General features: G+C 39.5%; 1 protein-coding gene and 1 pseudogene across 11 annotated transcripts in view; both read left to right on the top strand.

Moving 5' to 3' along the window:
• NEK5 (NIMA related kinase 5) overlaps window positions 1-24,143 on the top strand; it is a 61,315-nt gene that overhangs the window by 3,842 nt on the left and 33,330 nt on the right. For all 10 annotated transcript variants that reach the window (XM_081547645.1, XM_081547641.1, XM_081547644.1 and 7 more), the window contains exons 3-8: window positions 8,210-8,306; window positions 16,675-16,772; window positions 19,699-19,782; window positions 19,870-19,940; window positions 21,014-21,100; window positions 23,426-23,480. In XM_081547645.1, coding sequence (XP_081403771.1) covers window positions 8,210-8,306; window positions 16,675-16,772; window positions 19,699-19,782; window positions 19,870-19,940; window positions 21,014-21,100; window positions 23,426-23,480 — 492 coding nt within the window. The remainder of the gene's footprint in view (window positions 1-8,209; window positions 8,307-16,674; window positions 16,773-19,698; window positions 19,783-19,869; window positions 19,941-21,013; window positions 21,101-23,425; window positions 23,481-24,143) is intronic.
• Window positions 1,594-6,472, top strand: LOC145530113 (tRNA (carboxymethyluridine(34)-5-O)-methyltransferase ALKBH8 pseudogene; annotated as a pseudogene). The gene is made up of 2 exons (XR_014071465.1): window positions 1,594-1,606; window positions 3,960-6,472. The product of XR_014071465.1 is annotated as a tRNA (carboxymethyluridine(34)-5-O)-methyltransferase ALKBH8 pseudogene (transcript).

Here is a 24,143-nt window from a genome sequence, read left to right as displayed (position 1 = left end):
GCTATATTCAGCTGGCATTTAATCCAATTTGTCAAGGAAATGCATCTTTTTCTTTTTTAACAAGTATGAGTGAGTTGACTTTTGTTTGTTCAGTCTTCTAAACCCATTGTCCAAACAACAACCAGTGATCTTATTTTTATTTTAAAATTTTATTGTATTTTTTGGCCGCATCTCTCATCATGAGGGATCTTAATTTCTCCCACTAGGAACTGAACCCATGCCTCCTGCAGTGGAAACAGGGAGTCTTAACCGCTGGACCAACAGGGAAGTTTGAAATGATTTCTTTTTTTCAAAAGAAAAGAAAAAACAATGTCATCACCCTGTCTACTATGGTACTCCTTACAGTGATAACATCTTTTTTTAATATCCTATGGCATGTCTATGGGCGGCCCCTCCTCCCTAGCTCTGACTCCTCTATTTTGCACAAGGGTGGTGCATTTCCTCTGTCACTCCTAATATAGGTCACCTCCACAAGGAGACCTTCCCCAAACATCCTATCCAAGACAACTCCCTGACTTTAATCACTCCTTATCACACCAGCCTGGTTTATTTTCTTAGTAGCATTTACAATGATCTGGGATTACTCTGTTCATTTATTTCTGATCTGTCTCCTCCAGCATGCAGAACCATACCAGCACATAATATTGCTCAAAAATATTTATGAAATACATTGAAGGAATGGAAGGAAACCATATATTATTATTAATCTGGTATTTTTGGAGAATAATTAAATATATTTAATTTAAGAGAAATTATTTTGGTTAAATTCCCTAGAAACTTTTGCTAATTAAGAAAATAGTATAAAAGAGGGCGTCTGCCTTCAGTCTTTCCCTGATGCTGGGAAAGATAGAGGGTAGAAGGAGAATAGGGCATCAGAGGATGAGATGGATGGATGGCATCACCAATGCCATGGACGTGAACTTGGGCAAACTTCGGGAGATGGTGAGGGACAGGGAGGCCTAGTGTGCTACAGTGCATGGGGTCACAAAGAGTCTGACATGACTGGGCGACTGAACAACAGCAACATGTGTAGAATGATGCAGTTTTCGTAAAAATATATGCATTATCTCTGTATATAGGTATGTATATTCCCACAGATATATTCCGTAGGTATAAGAAACATACTAGAGAGTTTTATCTAGGTGGAATTTGGGGTTATGAGTAATTTTTGCCTGATGCTTTTGTATCAGTTCACTCTGCAGATTAGTTTTGACAGCCCTCTCTGATTTGTTCGCAAATTCCATTTCAACCTCCTCTTCACATCCTCTTCTTTTTTCCTACACACAGATACCTCCCACTCCAGCCTCTGTGCTTGCCCAAGGGGCTCTTTCTTCCAAGAAGGTTTTTGCCTGCCCAACAAGACTCAACTTGTTCAGGGCTGAGCCCTAGGAGAGTTTCCAGGACTTTCCTACTCTACGTAATCTCTCTTTCTTCCTCAACTCCATAGATTTTATTCATAATGCGGTTATGATACTGAATGTTTTCTACTTTGCTGTGCTTTAGCTGTTTATTTTGTGCCTTCTCTAAACTGTATGTTCTTTGCAGGCAGAATCCATGTCTTTTTCATCTTGGTATTCCAAACAGCAGCTGAGAATGCGTCGCACCAGTAGCGGTTCAGTAAATCCTTATTGGATTGATAATTCAATGCATAGATACTTGCAGGCATTCTAGCTTTATTGTTAAGCTGGTACATACTTTGTTGTTGCTGTTTAGTTGCTCAGTTGTGTCCAACTCTTTGCGGCCCAATGAACTGCAGCACACCAGGCTTCCCTGTCCTTTTCTATATCCTGGAGTTTGCTCAAACTCATGTTCAGTAAGTCGATGATGCCATCCAACCATCTCATCCTCTGTTGCCCCCTTCTCTTCTTGCCTTCAATGGATCTTTTCCAATGAGTCGGCTTTTTGAATCAGGTGGCCACAGTGTTGGAGCTTCAGGTTCAGCATCAGTCCTTCCAATGAATATTCAGTGTTTTTTTCTTTTAGGATTGACTATTTTGATCTCCTTGCAGTCCAAGGAACTCTCAAGAGTCTTCTCCAGCAGCACAGTTCGAAAGCATCAATTCTTCGACACTCAGCCTTCTTTATGGTCCAACTCTCACATCCGTACATGACTACTAGAAAAACCATAGCTTTGACTATACATTCTTTTGTCAGCAAAATGATATCTCTGCTTTTTAATATGCTGTCTAGATTTGTCATAGTTTTTCTTCCAAGGAGAAAGTGTCTTAGAAATTATCAGTTCAGTCGCTCAGTCGTGTCCAGCTCTTTGCAACCTCATGGACTGTGATGCCATCCAACCATCTCATCCTCTGTTGTCCCCTTCTCCTCCTGTCTTCAATCTTTTCCAGCATCAGGGTCTTTTCCAATAAGTTGGCTCTTTGCATCAAGTGGCCAAAGTATTGGAGTTTCAGCTTCAGCATCAGTCCTTCCAATGAATATTCAGGACTGATTTCCTTTAAGATTGACTGGTTGGATCTCCTTGCAGTGCAAGGGACTCTCAAGAGTCTTCTCCAACACCACAGTTCAAAAGCATCAATTCTTCAGCATCAAAAGCACCAGTGTTAGAAATTATAAAACCATTTAAATTTGAAGTAAAGAAAAAGCCAATTGGGAGGTGAATCCTCTATAGGAATATATATCAATGCATTTTTAACATCTCTCTCATTCTTTAGTATATATAATTAAACAAACTGACTTTGTATATTTCTAACAGAGCACTGAATTTTTTCATTTTTTTATTTTTGTACTCATGAAGATCCTAGTCTCCATGCTGTAAATAAGTAGAATTTGTATGAGGGAGGCTGTTGTTATCATTGTTTTCCTGTATCTCTTTGTGTTACCAAATTTGCCTGGCAACATCTGTGTCACAGAATTAATATTTATTACTTCTTCCTTTCTACCCTAATGTAGTTTTTCATTCTTATCCAGAGAAATTTACATTTCTTCTCAGCTCTCTAGCACCTCTCCACGAAGCAAACTCTAGACTCCAGAACTTAAATTGCCGATTTTTTTTTTACAGGTACCAAAAAGCTATGTATTTTCTCTTATCATCCTACAATTATCAAGCATATTCTTTTATATCTTGCCTTCAAAAATGTATCCTTTTTATTGTGAACATTAAAATATTCATTGAAGAAATTTTGAAAAAATAAGACTATTTAGAGGAAAATAAAAAATCACTTACAACCTTTCTCTTTATCACTATTAACATTATGGTGAACTTCTCTCCAGGCTACTTTTAATGCATAAACGTACCTTATAAGTTATTAGAATATATTAGAATGATTGATGTCATGTTGGATATACTCTTTTATATCAGCTTTTTACCCTTAGTATATTGTGAACATTTTCTCATTTCAAAGTTTTCATGTAATGTTCTCATATAGTAACATTAAATGTTTACAGTAATAGTGGACACCTAGCATATGTCGTGTTATCCTAGGTGTTTTACTTATATTAATCTATTTAATCCTCACAACAACCCTAAAAGGTGGATCTCATTATCCTCATTGTTCAGGTGAAAGGGGTGGGGCTCAATGAGGTTAAGTAGTTTGCTTAGTAGGGGCTACCCTGTTGGCTCAGAGAGTGAAGCATCTGCCTACAATGCAGGAGACCCGAGTTCAATCCCTGGGTCCGGAAGATCCCCTGGCGTAGGCAATGGCACCCCACTCCAGTACTCTTGCCTGGAAAATCCCATGGACGGAGGAGCCTGGTGGGTTACAGTCCATGGGGTCACAAAGAGTCGGACACGACTGAGCGACTCCACTTTCTTTCTTTTAGTGACCAACAGACCCTTCTAACTCTTCTCCTGCTCTTTCTGCTATAACACTGTTCTTCCCTGGATTGTTGATGACTGCATAGTGTGACATTAGGTTCAAAATATTGTACCATAATTTATCTAAGTCTTTCTACATTTTCAGATAATTATGTTACTTGATTTTTTTGCTATGATTAAATAGCATTTAATTTGGTCTGTGATAGCCAGATGAAGGAGACTCCTGCATCATTTCCAGAGAGTGATAAAGAAGCCTTACAACTAGAGCAAGATTATGTCCATCAGGTTTATGAAGAAATTGCTAGGCACTTCAGCAGCACGAGACACACCCCTTGGCCACATATAGTAGAGTTTTTGAAAGCTTTGCCAGCTGGTTCATTAGTTGCTGATATTGGATGTGGAAATGGAAAGTATCTTGGCATCAATAAGGAGTTATATATGATTGGTTGTGATCATAGCCGAAACCTTGTGGACATTTGTAGAGAGAGGCAATATCAGGCCTTTGTCTGTGATGCTTTGGCAGTACCAATCCACAGTGGATCTTGTGATACTTGCGTTTCCATTGCTGTTATTCACCATTTTGCTACAGCAGAGCATAGGGTGGCAGCTCTCCAAGAACTTGTTCGACTCCTACGACCTGGTGGGAAGGCGCTCATCTATGTTTGGGCTATGGAGCAAGAATATAATAATGAGGAGTCCAAGTATCTTAGAGAAAACAGAATTAGCCAAGGAATGAAAGAGGAACTCAGCAATGATACATCAGTGAAAGAGTTGCTTGTGAAGCAGTTGCCTAATGTAGGTAATCAAGATTCAGCACATTCTGTCTCCTCCATAAATGACTTTCAAGATGGAGGAAGTAATTCAAGAAATGTTACTAATTCCAAGTTGCCTATTCACACTAACAGGACTTTTCATTCTCAAGACTTACTGGTTCCCTGGCACTTTAAGGAAAATCCTGGTAAGGACAAGCGTGTTGAGTCATTTGGTCCTTTAGGATCCCGTGACCCAGGTCCTGTGTTTCATCGTTATTACCATGTGTTTTGTGCGGAAGAACTGGAAGCTGCCTGCCAGACTTTGAGTAATATCAGCATACTGCAAAGTTACTATGATCAGGGGAACTGGTGTGTAATTCTTCAAAAGGTCTGATTATCTCTATGAACATATTATATACAGGGAAGAAGTGCTCAACGTTTTTTTAAAAAATGAGATTAAATTACCTATATTTTTTAGTTACAGAGAAAATGTGTGGAAAATTATCAAAGGAGAGTGCCTGGAAGAAATTTGAAAGTAGAGACTAGTTAGGATATATTCAGTCTGCTACTATTGCTGACATCACTTAATCCATGATGGAGGAACAGGGATGGTTTTTAAAAGTAATTGAAGTAGTTTGTGAAATATTTGGGATCTTAGGGTAAGAGTACAGCATTTTGAAGATAAACTTTTGTTATAAAGTGTTGCTAAATGAACTAAATTATGTAGAATCTTAATGAAGTAATCACATAACATTTTATCAATAATAAAATATTCCTGTTCAGTAGAAAATTGTCTGAAAGTTTATCTGTGATTGTTAGCTCTCTAAAATCACAGCTGATAACCACTCCGTCACTGCACTTTACTAGCACAGGGCTTGACACATCATAAGTACTCAGGAAAATTTTAGTCAGTTGGATAGTACCCATACATTAAGGCAGGGGTTTTCATCCAATAAAAACTTACTGAAACTGTACAATATACCAGTCACTATTTTAAGTTCTGGGAGGGGAACAGTGAACAAGAAAAATACAAAGTCGATGCCCTTGTCGAGCTTATATTCTAGAAGGAAAGGCAGACAATAAACGACGAGGATAAGGGCTTGATCCCTGGATCAGGAAATTCCCCTGGAGAAGGGAATGGCAACCCACTCCAGTATTCTTGCCTAGAAAATTCCGTGGACAGAGGAGCCTGGTGGGCTATGTAGTCCATGGGGTCATAAAGAGTCAGACACGACTGAGTGACTTCATAGTCATAGTCACATAGAATAAGTTACTTTTCTTAAGCAAACCGTGTTTTCGTGTTTATCTACATGTACATTGAATAAGGTCTAACAATTTACAGCAATAACTCTTAATGAATTGGTGGGAAGGAAAGGGGGAAGTTTTACTTTCATCTTATTCACATCTGACTTAAAATATTTTTTCAAATCATAAGTATATATTGTTAATTGAAAACTAACAATAAAAAAACCTAATAGTAAAGCACTGTAATGAAGGCTTTTGTATGAGAACACTTGGGCACATACATTTCTGATAATTTTCTTTGGATAAATTTCTAGAAGCATTAATAAGTTAAAAATAGGAGCATTTTAAAGTCTCTTTTAGACATTAAAAAGTTGTTTTCCTGGAAAGATTTGTACCATCTTATATAAATATTTACCCCAGAAATACACGAGTACCATTTTCTGCTTTCTGCTTAACTATGGGTATTAACATTCTTTTGTCTTCACCAGTTTCACAGATGAAACATTATATTAAATTTTGTTTTAGTCTTTGTTCTTCTGATTACTGAGTAAGGTTGAATCTTTCTATTTCTGAGCCATTTTTTAACTTCTTTTATTTTTTTGAGAGTTGTCTAGTCATGTATTTTCCCATATTTCTATTGGCATACATAGTTGCTTTTTTTTTTTATTTTGCCAGAACTTAGATGTTATAAATACAAAAATCTGTCATACATATTGCCAGTATTTTTACCTAACTATAAAAATGCAGTTCTACACTTACGTTTTCCTTTCAATTTTGTTTATAATATTCTTTTGAAAAAATAGTAGTTATAAATTAACGTAGTTAAGTAGCTAAGTCTGTTCATCCAGTAGGCATAATTCAGTTGTTTTTATTTTGAAATTTATATGTACTAATTATGCAATTTAAATTGGGGAGAAAGATACTGAAGCTCCGAAGACTTAAGTAATTTACTGAAGCATACATAGCTAGGAGACAGTAAAGCTGGGATTAAGAATGTTAATTAAAAAAAAAAAAATTCTTAAATCTAAATGAGGATGAGAAATTGGGGAACTCACACATTATGTGTGAGCCAAATGTTGAAGGTCATTACAGAGGGAGCAGTGACTCGGAAGGTGGGACAGCCGGACCAGAAGTCAGTGTAGAATTGATGAAGTATCAAGAATGAGGAAGAAAAGGTAGAAATGGTATGTGGCCACTGTCACTGGCACCAAAACATTTGAAAAATATTGTCCATAGATGAGTAATAGAATAAGAATATACATCAGGGAGTGAGGGCAGGAGAGAAATAGGTGAGGGAGATTAAGAGGTACAAACGTCCATTTGCAAAATAAATGAGTTATGAGTATAAAATATACAGCATGGGGAACATAGTGAGTAATTATGTAATATCTTCATTTAGTGACAGATGGTAAGTAGACTTATGATGATCAATTTGAAATGCATAGAAATTTTAAATCACTATGTTATGTGATGAAAACTGACATAGTGTTATAGGTCAATTTTACTTCAAAAACAAACTCAGAAAAAAAGATCAAAGTTGTGGTATGGGGAGGGAGAATTGGATGAAGGTGGTCAACAGGTACAAACTTCCAGTTATAAGATAAATAACTACGGATGTAATGTACAACATGATAAATATAATTAACACTGCTGTTTGTTATATATGAAAGTTGTTAAGAGAGTAAATCCTGCACTATCATCACAAGGTAAAAAAATCATTTTCTATTTCTTTAATTTTGTATGTATATGAGATGATGGATGTTTGCTAAACTTGTTCTAATTATTTCAAGGTGTATGTAAGTCACATCATTGTGCTACATACCTTAAAAGTATACAGTGCTATATGTCATTATATCTCAATAAAACTGGGAGGAAAAGTAATAATAAAAGCAAATTAATTAGTTTTTTGAAAAAGGAAAAAAAATATATCCAATCTAAAATGAAGTCACAAGAAACAAATTTTATTTGAAAACGAAAAATGAAGTAATCTTAACATAGAACTTTACTGGTCTGATTTATGTGATGTGTGACATTTAATTTTTTTAGATTTCATTTGTTTCTTCTCAGCTGTGATTGCTGCTGGAACATTGCATTTTTTTAAACCAATTCTTTTGCTGCTGAAATATAAATATTAAAATAACTTTCCTCAAGATGACTAAATAATTGACACAGTACACCAATTCAACTGGGCTTATAACACAGCAGAACTTTACCAGAAATACTTATTTTCTTGTTTCTGATTGTCATTGGCAAACCGTTGACTAGATACAGGACACTTTAATTCTAGGAAGGTCATTTCCTGCCATTGAGAGATCAGTTTCAGAAATGCCAGTAAAAGTCAGTGAAATCCTGGAGAATTTTCGATGACAGTGAGGAGAAAGCCTATTCATGAAAGCAATTATCTTTACAGATTACTTTGTCTCTTAATATAATTTAGATGCCCATCCAAGAAAAAGAAGCTTCCAAGAAAGAAGTCATTCTTCTGGCAAAGATGAAACATCCCAACATTGTGACCTTCTTCAGTTCATTTCAAGGTTTGACTTCTTATATCCTTAAAGTATTTTAATAAAGTGTCAGCATGTAGATATCCATATAAGATAGGATCCTGGAAACTGTGCATAAATTAATTTCTGTGACTGGATTCATTGTCCCATTTACTTAAATTTATTTTTCATCATCTTGATTTATACTCTGCTGAGTTTTTGTAGACAGTTTCCTAAATTTCCTTAAGTTTTCCCACCTGTCTTTACTTTTTACTCCCTCAAATAGTTAATAATGGTTGTCTCAGCTTTGCTGCAGTAAGAACCTGCAGTGGCCTACAAGAATACCATCTATGTCTCACTCACGTTACACGTTGGCTGTGGTTGAGGGGGGTCTTTTTAATGTTTTAATTAAAAAATTAAGAACTTTTTTTGTCCACACCACGTAGCTTATGGGATCTTCCCAACCAGGGCCCACCTCAGTGAAAGCACCAAGTTCTAACCACTGGTCTCGCCAGGGAATTCCCTGATGAGGACTTGAAGTCTGGGGCCCCGGCTGAAGGAGCAGCTCAGATCGGAAGCAGGCTGCTCTGAACCAAAGGGCAGGACGCAGAGCGCACCACGTCCTCACTCGCAGAGCCCTGCTAGGATGTGGCATATTTCTTACTTCCCCCACGTGCTCACATAGTGAGTGCGAAGCAGACGCACAGCCAGCCCTGAGAACGGGGTGATGCTGGCAGAGGGAGCACTGACTCTGTGAGTCCTTGTGTGTCCGGGGGCAGTGAATGGGGCAATGCAGTCCTCTTTCAGAGAGGCAGCCAAACCGCTGGCCAGAAGAGAGGGGAAACCTGAAGGAAGCAAGCCTTTGTCTCTGTGCACCTGAGTACATTTCTTCTGCCTTCACCCATTACTCGACTCCAGAGGTTAAAAAAAACCCAAAAAACGAAAGGAGCAGTGGTCAGAGACCATTCATTCACTTAACAAATATTTACTGAGTGCTTACTGTATGCATTTTTCTAGGTACCAGGAATATATCAGTGAACAAAGAAAACAAACAAAAATTCCTGTCCTTTGTGACCCTTACACTGTAGTGGGAAGAGACAGACCCTAAACACAGGCAACATGTCAGGTGTTTCAAGGCTGTGTCAGGGCTGTATATGCCCACAGTTCATGCAACACTCAGCACAGGGTGGGGTAAGGGGGTGGGATGGTGTGTATTTGAATTCATAGGCTGGAAGTAGTTCATGGAGCAGGAATGTTACCTAGATATCTTCAAGCACCATCAGGGGTGTATTAATAAAAATCAGTAAGTTTTTTGGGTTTTTTTTGGCTGCACTGTGGCATGTGGGGCCTTAGTTCCCCTACCAGGGATCGAACTCACACCCTTGCAGTGAAAACACAGTGTCTTAATCACTGGACCTCCAGGGAAGCCCCACTCAACAAAATTTAAAAACTATTTTTTGAGCTTCTACACTCTGCTGGGCACTGTGTTTCCTACAAATTAAACCACTGCATGCAAAATAGCTTTCTGTGTTTCTTAAAAATGAAAACTGTGTACAGTCTCTAAAAGACTGCTCAGGACACTTCTGAGGTCTTTGGGAGCTGAGAGTACACATGAGCAGGGAACCGAGTTGTATCGAGTAACCTTTAAGGGGCAGTCACTGAATAAGGTGCCCTCTATTCCTGTTCATCGGTTCCTACAATGACACCAAATGACAGCCTTCCTTTTCCTCACTCTGTGGGTTATTTCTGTGGCTCTCTCCACCTTGTAAGTCTCCGTTCATTGTCAGGCCTTCTCTGAGAGCACAGTCCATGTTACAGTCCCCTGTGCTGATCTCGCCAGCACTTAGGTACCGTGAGTGTGTCCATTCATATATGCTGTTAGGAATTCGTCTAATATTTGTCTCCCTTTAAGACAGTAAACATAACGGATTCTTTTGCTCACCACTTGCTCTTCAGCGTGTGGCACATAGTAGGTGCTCAGGCACATTAGTGGAATGAGTCCCTGGGCTGCCTGGACCATTTAGGAGAGTGGAGTCTGTCCTTACGCCATGCGAATTGGACATTTGAGGCTGGTTTACGCTGGATACCCTTATCAAATGAGAGGTCATTTTTTACAGCATCAGTAATCTTCGCTGACTTTGTTTATGTTGCAAACTTAAACTTATGACCCCCTCTTCCTTTTCATAACTAATCACCCCTGTGTTTAGGAAAACCAGCTATTGTGATGCCTTTGCCTTTTGCCTGGCAGATTGTTGGAACATGAAACACTGAGCTTATCTGAAAGCCTCAGAGGTCCTTGTAACACCTGGCTGTAGAGAGTGTGGGGAAAGCCTTTGTTTACCCTCCGACAGCTCATCTCTAAACAAAAGAACCACGGCTCTAGTGCATTACATGTTTGTCGATGGAAAGTAGATGTTTTTATAAGTTTGAAGCAGCATGAGAAAAATAAGGAGAATGCAGTAAGATTTTCCTAGTTCAGTTAAGTTCAGTCGCTCAGTCGTATCCGACTCTTTGCGACCCCATGAACCGCAGCACACCAGGCCTCCCTGTCCATCACCAACTCCCAGAGTCCATCCAAACCCATTGAGTCAGTGATGCCATTCAACCATCTCATCCTCTGTCGTCCCCTTTTCCTCCTGCCCTCAATCTTTCCCATCATCAGGGTCTTTTCCAATGAGTCAGCTCTTCGCATCAGGTGGCCAAAGTATTGGAATTTCAGCTTCAACATCAGTCCTACCAATGAATATTCAAGACTGGTTTCCTTTAGGATGGACTGGTTGGATCTCCTTGCAGTGCAAGGGACTCTCAAGCGTCTTCTCCAACACCACAGTTCAAAAGCATCAGTTCTTTGGCGCTCAGCTTTCTTTATAGTCCAACTCTCACATCCATACATGACTACTGGAAAAACCATAGCCTTGACTAGATGGAAGGAAGGTTATGGCCAACCTAGATAGCATATTTAAAAGCAGAGACATTACTTTGCCAACAAAAGTCCATCTAGTCAAGGCTATGGTTTTTCCAGTGGTCATGTATGGATGTGAGAGTTGGATGGTGAAGAAGGCTGAGCGCCACAGAATTGATGCTTTTGAACTGTGGTGTTGGAGAAGACTCTTGAGAGTCCCTTGGACTGCAAGGAGATCCAATCAATCCATCCTAAAGGAGATCAATCCTGGGTGTTCATTGGAAGGACTGATGTTGAAGCTGAAACTCCAATACTTTGGCCACCTCATGCGAAGAGTTGACTCATTGGAAAAAACCCTAATGCTGGGTAGGATTGGGGGCAGGAGGAGAAGGGGACGACAGAGGATGAGATGGTTGGATGGCATCACCGACTCGATGGACATGGGTTTGGGTAGACTCCGGGAGTTGACGATGGACAGAGAGGCCTGGCGTGCTGCAATTCATGGGGTCGCAAAGAGTCGGACACGACTGAGTGACTGGACTGAACTGAACTGACTAGATGGACATTTGTTGACAAAGTAATGTCTCTACTTTTCAATATGCTGTCTAGGTTGGCCATAACTTTCCTTCCAAGGAGCAAGCGTCTTTTAATTTCATGGCTGCCATCACCATATGCAGTGATTTTGGAGCCCAGAAAAATAAAGTCAGCCACTGTTTCCACTATTCCCCCATCTATTTGCCATGAAGTGATGGGACCAGATGCCATGATCTTAGTTTTCTGAATGTTGAGCTTTAAGCCAACTTTTTCACTCTCCTCTTTCATTTTCATCAAGAGGCTCTTTAGTTCTTCTTCACTTTCTGCCATAAGGGTGCGATATTCCTAAGGCTAAATTAAAAAAAATACTTATATATGTATTTGTTTGGCTGTGCTGGGTCTTAGTTGCAGCATGTGTACTCTTAGTTGAAGCGCATGGGTTCTAGTTCCCTGACCAGGAATTGAACCTGGGCTGCTTCATGGGGAGCACAGAGTCTTAAACCTCTGGACCACCAGAGAAGTCCCCATGAGGCTCAGTTAATTCCACTTAAATTTCTTTAGTAAATATTCATCAAGTACCTCTAATAGGCTGAACACAGCCTGGGTCTTGGGGGTAAATCAACTAGCAAAATGGGTCCACATCCCCGCACTGCTCTTTTCTGTTGCTGTATAACCAGCGAACAGGAATTTAGTAGCTTAAACAGGTGCCTCCCAATTTCTCTAGCTCTTCCAGAAGCCTGGGCTTGGTTTAGCCGAATTCTCTGCAGAGGGTCTCACATAGTTGAAATCAAGATGGTAACTGTGTCTGCGACCTCCCTTACCCGAGGCCCAGAGTTCTCTTCCAGGCTTATGCAGGTTGTTGGGAGATTTCATTTACTGCACTTGTAGGACTGAGATGTCGCTTTCTTGCAGACTGTTAACTGGGGGTGGTCATCTTCTGCTAGAGACCAACCTCCCTCCCTGTCAACGTGGGCCCTGCAACAGGCCCTCTCCAGCATGGCATCTCTCTGTTTCTGACATCTAGATCCAGATTTAAGTGGCTCTTGTGATTAGGTCAAACCCAGGTGTATAAATCTCCTTTTTCTATTAACTCAAAGTCAGCTGCTTAGTAACTTTATCAGCAAATCCCCTTTGCTATGCAATGTGACATATGATAGAGTGATATCCCGTATTTACAGGTTCCATTCTCACTCAAAGGGAGAGAGTTCATTAGGGTCATCTGAGAGTTCTACCTGCTCTTCAGCTGTGGCCTTCACATTCCAGGGGTAAAATGAGGGCTGCTGTGTGCTAAGTCACTTCAGTCGTGACTGACTCTTTGCGACCCTACGGACTGTAGCCTGCCAGGCTCCTCTGTCTGTGGAATTCTCCAGGCAAGAATACTGGAATGGGTTGCCATTTCCTCCTCCAGGGGATCTTCCCCACCCAGGGATTGAATCCGTGTCCCTTATGTCTCTTGCATTGGCAGGCAGATTCTTTACCACTAGCGCTAGACACAGAGAAGGCAATGGCACCCCACTCCAGTACTCGTGCCTGGAAAATCCCATGGACGGAGGAGCCTGGTAGGCTGCAATCCATGGGGTCGCTAAGAGTCAGACACGACTGAGTGACTTCACTTTCACTTTTCACTTTCATGCATTGGAGAAGGAAATGGCAACCCACTCCAGTGTTCTTGCCTAGAGAATCCCAGGGACGGGGGAGCCTGGTGGGCTGCCATCTATGGGGTCGCACAGAGTCAGACATGACTGAAACAACTTAGCAGCAGCAAGCAGCAGCGGCGCTAGACAGACAATAAATATAAATACAACTAATAAGTACATTATGTAGTTTGGTTTTTAAAATTCTTTTTTAAAGAATATATTTTACTGATATGGCCTCATGGGGTCTTAGTTGCAGCCTGCAGTATCTTTGATCTTCACTGTAGTATGTGAACTCTTAGTTGCAACACTGGGGCCCTAGTTTCCTGACTGGGGATTGCACTCTGGCCCCTTGTATTGGAAGCTCAGAGTCTTTACCACTGGACCATTCGGGAAGTCCCTGATAACCCCTTTAAAGTTGATTTAAGCTACTTGAAAGAAAGAGATAGCAAATGATAGAATTTGGCAAGAAGAGTCTGACATTTAGTGGATACTCAAATAACTACAGAGCAAAATGCTAGAAAGATTAACAGTTGGTGGCAAGCCTGATTTTGTGCGATTCCTTTATTAAGCTCCTTCCATGTGCCAGGTACAGGGAATGGAAGAGAGCCAAGTGTGGAGTCTCTCCTCAGGGAACAAACTAGTGGGAGAAACAAACAAGTTAATAGAAGTCCTTAACCTAATAAGAACCCATCTGGTAGTTGTTTGGTAAAGAAAAAAGCTGATGAAGCAGAAAACCATAAAACTTATTTTAATCTGTAAATGCACAATCATTTGCCGGACTTTTGATGTAAGATCAAGGCCTTGTCTTTGATTATGAATCAAATCAAACTCCACTTACTGGAGTTCTGAGTATTCTTTCTTTTATAGGTGCCCCTCATCTGCAATTTATAATTTCCAGTTTCTGTTCTTTAGCATGGAGTATGAATTCACAGATACTCTCTCTGTGCACATTCCTTTGAAAACTTCCCAGTTATTTTCCATTTGTCCCACCCAGCATTTAGCTTAATGACTTTTTTTTTAAGCTACTCACTTTTACTGGATCCTTCATGGCATTCAGTGTAGTTCTTGTAGAAACAATCACATCTTTTTCCATTCATCTCTCATCACTTTAGTCTTTGACTGTGTGGATCAAAATAAACTGTGGAAAATTCTTCAAGAGATGAGAATACCAGACCACCTAACCTGCCTCTTGAGAAATCTGTATGCAGGTCAGGAAGCAACATTAGAACTGGACATGGAACAACAGACTGGTTCCAAATAGGAAAAGGAGTACGTCAAGGCTGTATATTGTCACCCTACTTATTTAACTTATATGCAGAGTACATCTTGAGAAATGCTGGGCTGGAGGAAGCACAAGCTGGAATCAAGATTGCCGGGAGAAATATCAATAACCTCAGATATGCAGATGATACCACCCTTATGGCAGAAAGTGAAGAAGAACTAAAGAGCCTCTTGATGAAAGTGAAAGAGGAGAGTGAAAAAATTGGCTTAAAGTTCAACATACAGAAAACTAAGATCATGGCATCCGATCCCATCATTTCATGGGAAATAGATGGAGAAACAGTGGAAACAGTGGCTGACTTTATTTTTGGGGGCTCCAAAATCACTGCATATGGTGATTGCAGCCATGAAATTAAAAGACGCTTACTCCTTGGAAGGAAAGTTATGACCAACCTAGACAGCATATTAAAAAGCAGAAACATTACTTTGCCAACAAAGGTCCATCTAGTCAAGGCTATGTTTTTTCCAGTAGTCATGTATGGATGTGAGAGTTGGACTATAAAGAAAGCTGAGTGCCGAAGAATTGATGCTTTTGAACTGTGGTGTTGGAGAAGACTCTTAATAGTCGTTTGGACTGCAGGGAGATCCAACCAGTCCATCCTAAAGGACATCAGTCCTGGGTGTTCATTGGTAGGACTGATGTTGAAGCTGAAACTCCAATACTTTGGCCACTTGATGTGAAGAGCTGACTCATTGGAAAAGACCCTGATGCTGGGAAAGATTGAAGGCAGGAGAAGAAGGGGACGACAGAGGATGAGATGTTTGGATGGCATCACCGACTCAATGGAGATGGGTTTGGGTGGACTCTGGGAGTTGGTGATGGACAGGGAGGCCTAGCGTGCTGCGGTTCATGGGGTCGCAAAGAGTCAGACACAACTGAGTGACTGAATTGAACTGAACTCATCACTTTATATAAAAATTACAATAGCAAGTATCAGTTCAGTTCAGTTCAGTCGCTCAGTCGTGTCCGACTCTTTGTGACCCCTTGGACTGCAGCATGCCAGGCCTCCCTGTCCATCACCAGCTCCTGGAGTATACTCAAACTCAGGTCCATTGAGTCAGTAATGCCATCCAACCATCTCGTCCTCTGTCGTCCCCTTCTCCTCCTGCCCTCAATCTTTCTCAGCATCAGGGTCTTTTTAAATCGATTTGGGAATGAATGCAGTGATCTTGGTAAGAATCAGTGAGGCCAGAGGGAGCACAGTTGAGTCCAGCCACCACCAAGGTAACCTTGAGCAGCGACAGTCATGGAGGATGCCCAGCAATCTAGGGTGTAGGTCAGGCAGAGGTCAGTTAAAAGAAATTTGACTGGGACTTCCCTGATGGTCCAGTGGTTAAGAATCCACATTGCGATGCAGAGGATGCAGGTTCGATTCCTGGTTGGGGGACTAAGATCCCACACGCTGTGGAGCAACGAAGCCCACGCAACGCAACTACTAGGGTTGAGTGCTTTGGAGCCCACGTGCCCCAACTAGAGCGTCCATGGGCCACAATGAAATCCCGACCTGACTCAGCCAAATACATAAATAAAATATTAAAAAAAGAGTGTCAACAGTACTCAACAATATAAATAAAAGTTTATACTTAAATTTAAGGGTCTGGTCGTTCTTCTAGCGGTGTTGGAAAAGATTCACAGCTATTGTGTTACAGCACATTTCCAGTCTCCTGCAGGAACACATTAAAAATAATTGCTCACATTTATTGAACTCTCGTTATTTGCAGGTATTGTTCTAAATATGTGACACGGATTAACTCATTTAAAACATGAAGTGAACAAAGATAAGGTGATCTCAAGAGGAGTGTCTACATTATTATCTCCATCTGACAGATGAGATAATGAAGCCCAGAAAAATGAAAAGAACTTGCCCAGAGTCACAGAGCTAAGAAATTTAAGTGGTGAAGTGGGATTAGAGCCCAGTCCTTGATTCTACAGCCAGAGTTTTTAGCTGTTATATTCTGCATTTTTCTGTTGCATTCTCCACCTTCTAGAACTTGAAAGGCAAGTAACTAGTAAGTATTTGAAACCTATCCAGCATCAAATGATGCCTTTTTTTTTTTTTTACAGAGAACAACAGATTGTTTATTGTGATGGAGTATTGTGATGGCGGGGATCTCATGAAAAGGATCAGAAGACAACGGGGAGTGTTATTTAGTGAAGATCAGGTAGAAACTCTTCCAGTTTGCCTGTTCATTTATATTGGGGATTAAATTTATAATTTCATAAGTAATAGACTGTGTTTATATGAAGCATGATTGGTGGAAGAGAAATTCAAACTATAAAAATAATGGCTTGCTATTTTTTTTACAATGTCAACATTCATTTATTTTTTCTTTTTTATCTTTTAAATGATGAAAAGTATGATAACACATTTATAGGAGACTTGGAAAATACAGAGCAAAGTTACATTTGGTCCTACTATATATTATTAATACAATTATTTTTAAAAAATAGATACATTAAGATTTTTAGTGGGAGTTTCAATATCAAACTCTCAAAAATTTATAGAATGAATATACACAAAAGTGGAAGGATATGGTAGACCTGAAAAGCACCATGAACCAATTCAATATAATTAAGATTTATACAATTTTCACGCAATAGTAGGATACAAATTATATTCAAGTTCCCATAGACTATAAACTAGGAGACCACTGGAATATATCCAGCGACGTAAAACAAGGTGCAGAAATTTCATGGTCTAAAGGTATTGAAATCATACAGAGTCTGTTCTCTTATCACTGTGGAATCATGTTAGAAATCAATATCAAAAGATATTTGAAAATAACCCACATATTTTCAAGTGCAGTCTGACATTCACCAAGAGAGATCTTCTACTTAGCCATTGAAGGCCTCAGTAAAGTTGAAAGACTGAAAAACCAGAGGGTGACTTCAGGGAAGAAGGCATTTAAATGAGAAATTAACCTAGCGTAGAACTTGTTTGCACTGGAGAAGGCAGTGGCACCCCACTCCAGTACTCTTGCCTGGAGAATCCCAGGGACGGGGAGCCTGGTGGGCTGCCGTCTATGGGGTCGCACAGAGTCGGACACGACTGACGCAACTTAGCAGCAGCAGCAGCAGCAGCAGAACTTGTTTGCAATTGAACTTAAATTGAATCTCTTTTTGAGAGTGAACTTTGCTTGAGAAAGGACAGTATCTTATTTTTGGACAATCTCATGTAGGATGCCCCCCACCCCACCCCAGATAGAGCTTAATGGCTGAAAAAAAAGTGAATGAGAATGTTCCTTAGCCACTTAAAATGTGATGTATTTATAGCTTCACTCTTCTTCCTTTTACCAGTGAGTATTCTGATTTAAAATAGATTTCCCACTTTGCAGGGAGGATAGAAGCTCTTTTTAGCAATGGCTATTTAGTTTCATTGGTTATTAAGAGAGAGAAGAGAAAGGGTGAAGAGTAATGGCCTCAGTTTCCATTTTCTCTGAGCACAAACACATTTTTCTTCTGTACGTTGAGCATCCTTTGATACCCTCTTGAAACTTTTATTCATGAAGGAGACAGGTGTTTGTAGCGGGGCAGAACTGGGCTCCTGGCCTGTGTGATTGAAGGGAAAGGCCTCAGGCACAAGCAAGGTGCAAGAAAGGCCCGCCAGCTTTCTCCAGGCTCTGCTTCTTTGTTCTCGTTTAGCATTTAAGAGCCCCGATAATTTCCTCTTTGATTTAAAGTTCAATGTCGTGAATGTATGAATGGTTAAAGAATCAATATCCCTAACCTCTGTAAATTGAATCAAGCATTCTCCCTATGCTCATTGACATTATATATTAAAGTCTATAGTTGTAGAAACCCTCCTTTCTTCTTATCTAGGTATTATTTTGCCACATTTAATAAAAATACTTTTCTCTACATAAGTTTGAATTACATTTCCCATGGATGAGAAAGAACTAAAATTACAACTCATGGATTTTCCTGGTGGTCCAGTGGTGAAGACTCTGCACTTCCGCTGCAGAGGACAAGGGTTTGATCCCTGGTTGGTGAGCTAAGGGCTTCCCTTGTGGCTCAGATAGTAAAGAATCTGCCTGCAATGCGGGAGACCCCGGATTTGATCCCTGGGTTAGGAAGATCCCCTGGAGAAAGGAATGGCTACCCATTCCAGTATTTTTGCCCAAAGAATCCCCTGGGACGAAGGATTCTGGCAGGCTACAGTCCATGGGATCACAAAGAGTCAGACACAACTAAAGCGACTTACACACACAGTGGGGACTAAGATTCCACATGCTGCACAGCACAGCCAAAAAAAAAAAATTACAAGTGAATCTTAGTATCTGGAATATAGATTTTTCCCCAGTTGTTTTCCTCTCTCTGTTTTGGTGGACAAAGAACCATTAAAATTTTAGAATTGTTTCAATAAATCTCTACAGGCGTCTGAGTGCAAGCATGTGTGGTCAGCTGTGTTTTCCTACTCCAGGGGACCTTCCAGACCCAGGGATCGAACCTGCATCTCTTGCATCTCCTAAATGGGCAGGCAGATTCTTTACCACTGCACCACCTGGGAAGCTGTCTACAGTGGCTCAGTGGTGAAGAATCTACCTTCAGTGCAGGAGCTGCAGGAGACTCCGGTTCGATCCCTGGGTCAGGAAGATCCTCTGGAAAAGGGCATGGTGACTCGCTCTAGTATTCTTTCCTTGAGAATCCCATGGACAAAGGAGCCTGCAGGGCTACAGTCCATGGGGTGGCAAAGAGTTAGGCATGACTGAAGCGACTTAGCAGCAGCAGAACAGTTTAATAAAAAGGCTCATGGTCAGCTAAGATAAAATAAAATCATAACTAACAAATAAAATTCAGCCCCCTGCATTTTGGGAGCAGTCTTACCACTGGACTACCAGGGAAGTCCCCTGTTTATCTTTTTCTGTGTGCAGCGTTCCTTTTCATACCAACATGTTTGGATTGCCTTTTCACACTTCTGTTTTTCCAGCTGTAAGGAGAACATAGTATGGTAAGATGGTATATCTATTCCCTTCATTTGTGTAACCACACACACAAACATATTATTTCTCTCTTTGTGCATGCTATCACTGAAGATATCTCAGTGATCATCAGACTGCTCACTAGTTTTGTTTTATGTTCCCTCTATAGATTCTGAGTTGGTTTGTACAGATTTCTCTAGGACTGAAACATATTCACGACAGGAAGGTTTTACACAGGGACGTAAAAACACAGGTAACGGCTCAGAGACAAAATCAAGAAGAATAGATCTTTTATTTTCTTGAAATATCTCCAACAACATAGCCTCTTCTCCACTTATAGAACATTTTTCTTAGCAAGAATGGAATGGTTGCAAAGCTTGGGGACTTTGGTATTGCAAGGGTCTTGAACAAGTAAGTACTTTTAAAAATCATTTTTCCTTCTGTTCATAACAGCCAAAATATGTATTTTTAGGTATCAAGAATTAAGATATTAAGAGCTTGGTTTCTCAATAATTTTAGATAACTGTTTATATAAGTATATTAAAGTATTCAGATGGTATGTTGAGATTAAAATTTGCGAGACATATCTTGGCATAGTAGAATGGTGTTGGCAATGCTGTATAGTGTGATATAAGCTGATCAAATGAAATGTGACTGAAATGTATGTAAAGTTAGTGAGCATTTTGTGAAACAGGAAAATTAACACGTGCTTAGGAGAGTATATTGATGCAACTATTTCAAAAGACAGTTTGTTGATAATAAATGCCAAGAGATTTTAAATGTTCTATTTCTGAGAATTTGTTCTAAGGGAATAATTTGAAATTTGGAATAGTTGAAATGCCTAAAAATTGGGAAATAGTTAAATTTTATAAAATTTGGCACAGTCATGTACCTGAATGTTGTATAGCCACTGACACTTATGATTTTGAAGACTTTTTGATAATGTGAGAACAAACTTTGTTGTATTAAATTTAAAATTTTAAAAAAGGGAGTTATGAATTTCAAATACTCTATAATCACAGCTATGTGGAAAATACGCATGGAAAAAAGACAAGAAGGAAATATATCAGAATTTTAACACTAGTTGTTTGAGGGTAGTAAGATTCTTGGTAATTTTTTTCTTCTTTATTCACTTTTCTGTTTTCCAAATTTTAAATCATGAGATTCATTACTTTCATCATTGGAATGAGGGAAATTTTTACATGTGAGAGTTTGCAAAATAACAATGGTATCTTTTCGTGCAGTCTTTAAGCCATAAATTTTTTTTATTGTGTAGATTTTGGGAAAATGAATTATCAGCTTAAAATCAATTAATTTTATTACTACATTATTAATATACTATATGTTTTGCTTATTTTAATATATGAATACATCAAATTTTGTGTTACTTTTTATACATTTTTCTTACATGGATGTATATGTCTTAAGCCTTTTCTTACTTCAGTAACACACTGTTATTTTATTGGTTAATATAACTTTGCTAGTACCATGGAACTTGCTAGAACTTGCGTTGGAACACCTTACTACCTATCCCCAGAGATCTGTCAGAATAAACCCTACAACAATAAAACGTGAGTTGCTGGCTTTTGGTTTGAAAGTCTCGGTAAAATCTTATGGATTCTTTCTTATGGTGATTTGTAATTTCATTTTCTTTTTTTTTTTTTTAAATATTTATTTATTTGGCTGCACCAGGTCTTAGTTGCAGCATGTGAGATCTTGTTCCCTGACCAGGGATTGAACTTGGGTCCCCTGCATTGGGAGCTCAGAGTCTTAGCCACTGGACCATGAGAGAAGTCCCTGTAATTTCATTTTCTTCACCTGTGAAATGAGGATCCCTGTGACTGCCTCTGACCATTTCAGTGTTTCCTAAAGCTTTCAAATTTATTTAGAAAAGAGATATGTCTCTTCATTTGATGATAGAAGTGATAGAAAGGATAACATTGAAAATCCCAGTTACTGTGATGTCCATCTTTGTATTTGATTCTCATGCTTTCTAAGCACTGTTTAGCCTATTGCAGGAAAGTGTTGTAGATGGGTCAGGTGGAAGGCGGTGAGGTCTGGTGACAGAGCACTGGGTTAGGAGCCAGAAATCCTAACCTTGAATCGGTCAGCGACTTGACCAAGTCAGTCGATCTCTGCGGGTCTCAGTTCCCCTATCTTCAACAAAGGGGGTGTTGGCTAGGTGATTGTTAAGGAATCTTCCAGCTTTAAAAATCAACAAGCTTTGACATTTGTGGTACTAGAGCCTACTGTTTAGGAGTAATATTAATATAGTTTGTGAAAGTGTTTGTCACTCAGTCATGTCCGACTCTTTGCGACCCCATGGACTGTAGCCTGCCAGGCTCCTCTGTCCGTGAAATTCTCCAGGCAAGAACGCTGGAGTGGGTTGCCATTCTCTCCTCCAGGGAAATCTTCCTGACCCAGGGATTGAACCCTCATCTCTCACATCTCTCACATTCGTGGGCGGGTTCTTTACCACTAGCTCCATAGGCAGCCATATATTAATATACACAATGATGAAAGATAAAACCAAGATAGTTTTCACTTCCATGGAAGGAGAAGGAAAAGATTTCACTTTTCAAAGCTGTCTTCCAGTTGAACTAGTTGGCTTTGCAGGAAGACCAAGTTCCTTTGTGGAATTCATTGTCTTATTTGTTTAGAAAAAGACCCAAGTGATATTTGTCTGACTCTGAAAGAGAAAAATGGAAAGCAAAGCCCTAAAGAAGAGTGGTGAACATTTCTCCACATAGTAGAAGAATGGGCGTTTTGAGGAGATATCCTCTGACCTAGAGAAGGGGTTTGGGCTCAAGCTGAGCAGGAACGCAGCTAGTGTAGCCAGGGTGTAAGGGCAGGCTTTCGAGAGCAATGCGCTCAATGCTGCAGGGAGAGACCCCTGGCTCAGCAGCATTGTTTTGTTGCCTTGCACTGCTTTTTGAGAATCTGAATCAACATTTAAATATGTTGATTTGATGCTTTGGATAATTGGAAGATCCTAGCAATAATTGTTACTAAACTGCATTCATTCATGTAATGCACAGCAAGCCAAATGCTGAGACACTGAGGTTTGCAGCAAAGGAAGAAAGGATTTATACACAAGGCAGCCAAATGAGACTGGAGAACAAGTCTCAGATCTGCCTCCCTGAAGGCGAGGGATTTGAGATATTTATGGGATGAAGAAGCAGCATAATCTTAGGCAGTCTTCCCTGGTGGCTCAGTGGTGAAGAATACGTCTGCAATGCAGGATGGTCTTAGGCATGGGGAAAGGGGGGTGGAGGTGAGGTAAACTGGTGTTCTGTGCAGACATAGCTGAGTTTCATGCATCTTCATAGGATGCATGTTCAAAAATGGAAATGTTTAGCATGATCTGAGGGGGTTGTTTTTGGCCCTCTGAGGTCAAAGGTCATTTATTAGACACCTGCACAGACTCAGTTTTAGCACATTTTAAGTTCACTGAGTACCAGATACTCTGTTTATCACTTAATCTAACTTTGGTTCTGTCTATAGTCTTGAGTAGAATGTTCCTTTCTAAATCAACCAAATGTTACCTGTTGAATCAGGTAATCCACATTTGAGTTCTTCCTCTTTCCTCCAAATTGCTCAAAATTCCATATGCGCCCACATTTTCTTTGAGCTCATCACATGAAGTTAAAGTAAGTGTCGAGCCATCAGATTGTAGCAAAGCTTGTGTACCTTTTCTCTGTTGGGACTCTGACAAGCTACAATTTTTTCTCTAGTCTTAGCAAGAGTAAGAATTGATAATGTGCTGAAAGCATTTGTGAAAACTGGTCACCCTATATAAAACTGTAAAGATACACAAATATAATTGACTGTAAGGATAAAGGTTTAAATTGAGAATTATCGTAATTTCTTGGCATATAAATTCTTATCTTTCCCAGGGATATTTGGTCTCTTGGCTGTGTCTTATATGAGCTCTGCACACTTAGACATCCTGTAAGTATATTAATCATCAGATTATCTTGAATTATTGAAAAATATATAAATAAAAATAACCTCTGAAAGAAAAAGGTTGTTTGGCTTTATTAGATTGTTAAAATTTATATGAATAAGATATTAACAAGAATGATAGCTCCATATATACCAACAGGGGATGATATCCAAGCTATATTATTAAGTACAAAATCCAAGTTGGAGAATAGTATACAGAGCATGAAAAAAGTGTTAGTCACTCAGTCATGTCCGACTCTTTGTGACCCCATGGACTGTAGCCCACCAGGCTCCTCTGTCATTTAAAAAAACATGATATAAAATTTCATATCGTACGATCTCAACTCGGTAAATGACTAGAAGAAAATATATCTCTCGGTGGTGGAATTGTATGTATTTTCCCTGTTTATAATTTCCTATACCTTCTAGTTTTGGGGGAACGAGTAAACATTTTGATAATAAAGAAACTAAAAAGCCCCTTGTTTTAAGTAATATGATGTCTCATTGACTAACTGCCTACATGTTGATGGAAACAATTCAGGGTGGACCATGGTACTCTTAATGAAAGCTTTTAACATTGTTTTGTTTCTTGAAGTTATCTTACTTTTTAAAAATTAAAAAAAATTTAAATACCTTGTCTTATAGCTCAGCTGGTAAAAAAATTCACCT

Source organism: Giraffa tippelskirchi, chromosome 12, assembly GCF_054371585.1.
Source record: "Giraffa tippelskirchi isolate mGirTip1 chromosome 12, T2T-mGirTip1v1.2.pri, whole genome shotgun sequence".
Classification (NCBI taxonomy): domain Eukaryota; kingdom Metazoa; phylum Chordata; class Mammalia; order Artiodactyla; family Giraffidae; genus Giraffa; species Giraffa tippelskirchi.
The sequence above is the reverse complement of the archived record's forward strand: the minus strand, read 5'-3'. Positions and strand labels throughout refer to the sequence as shown.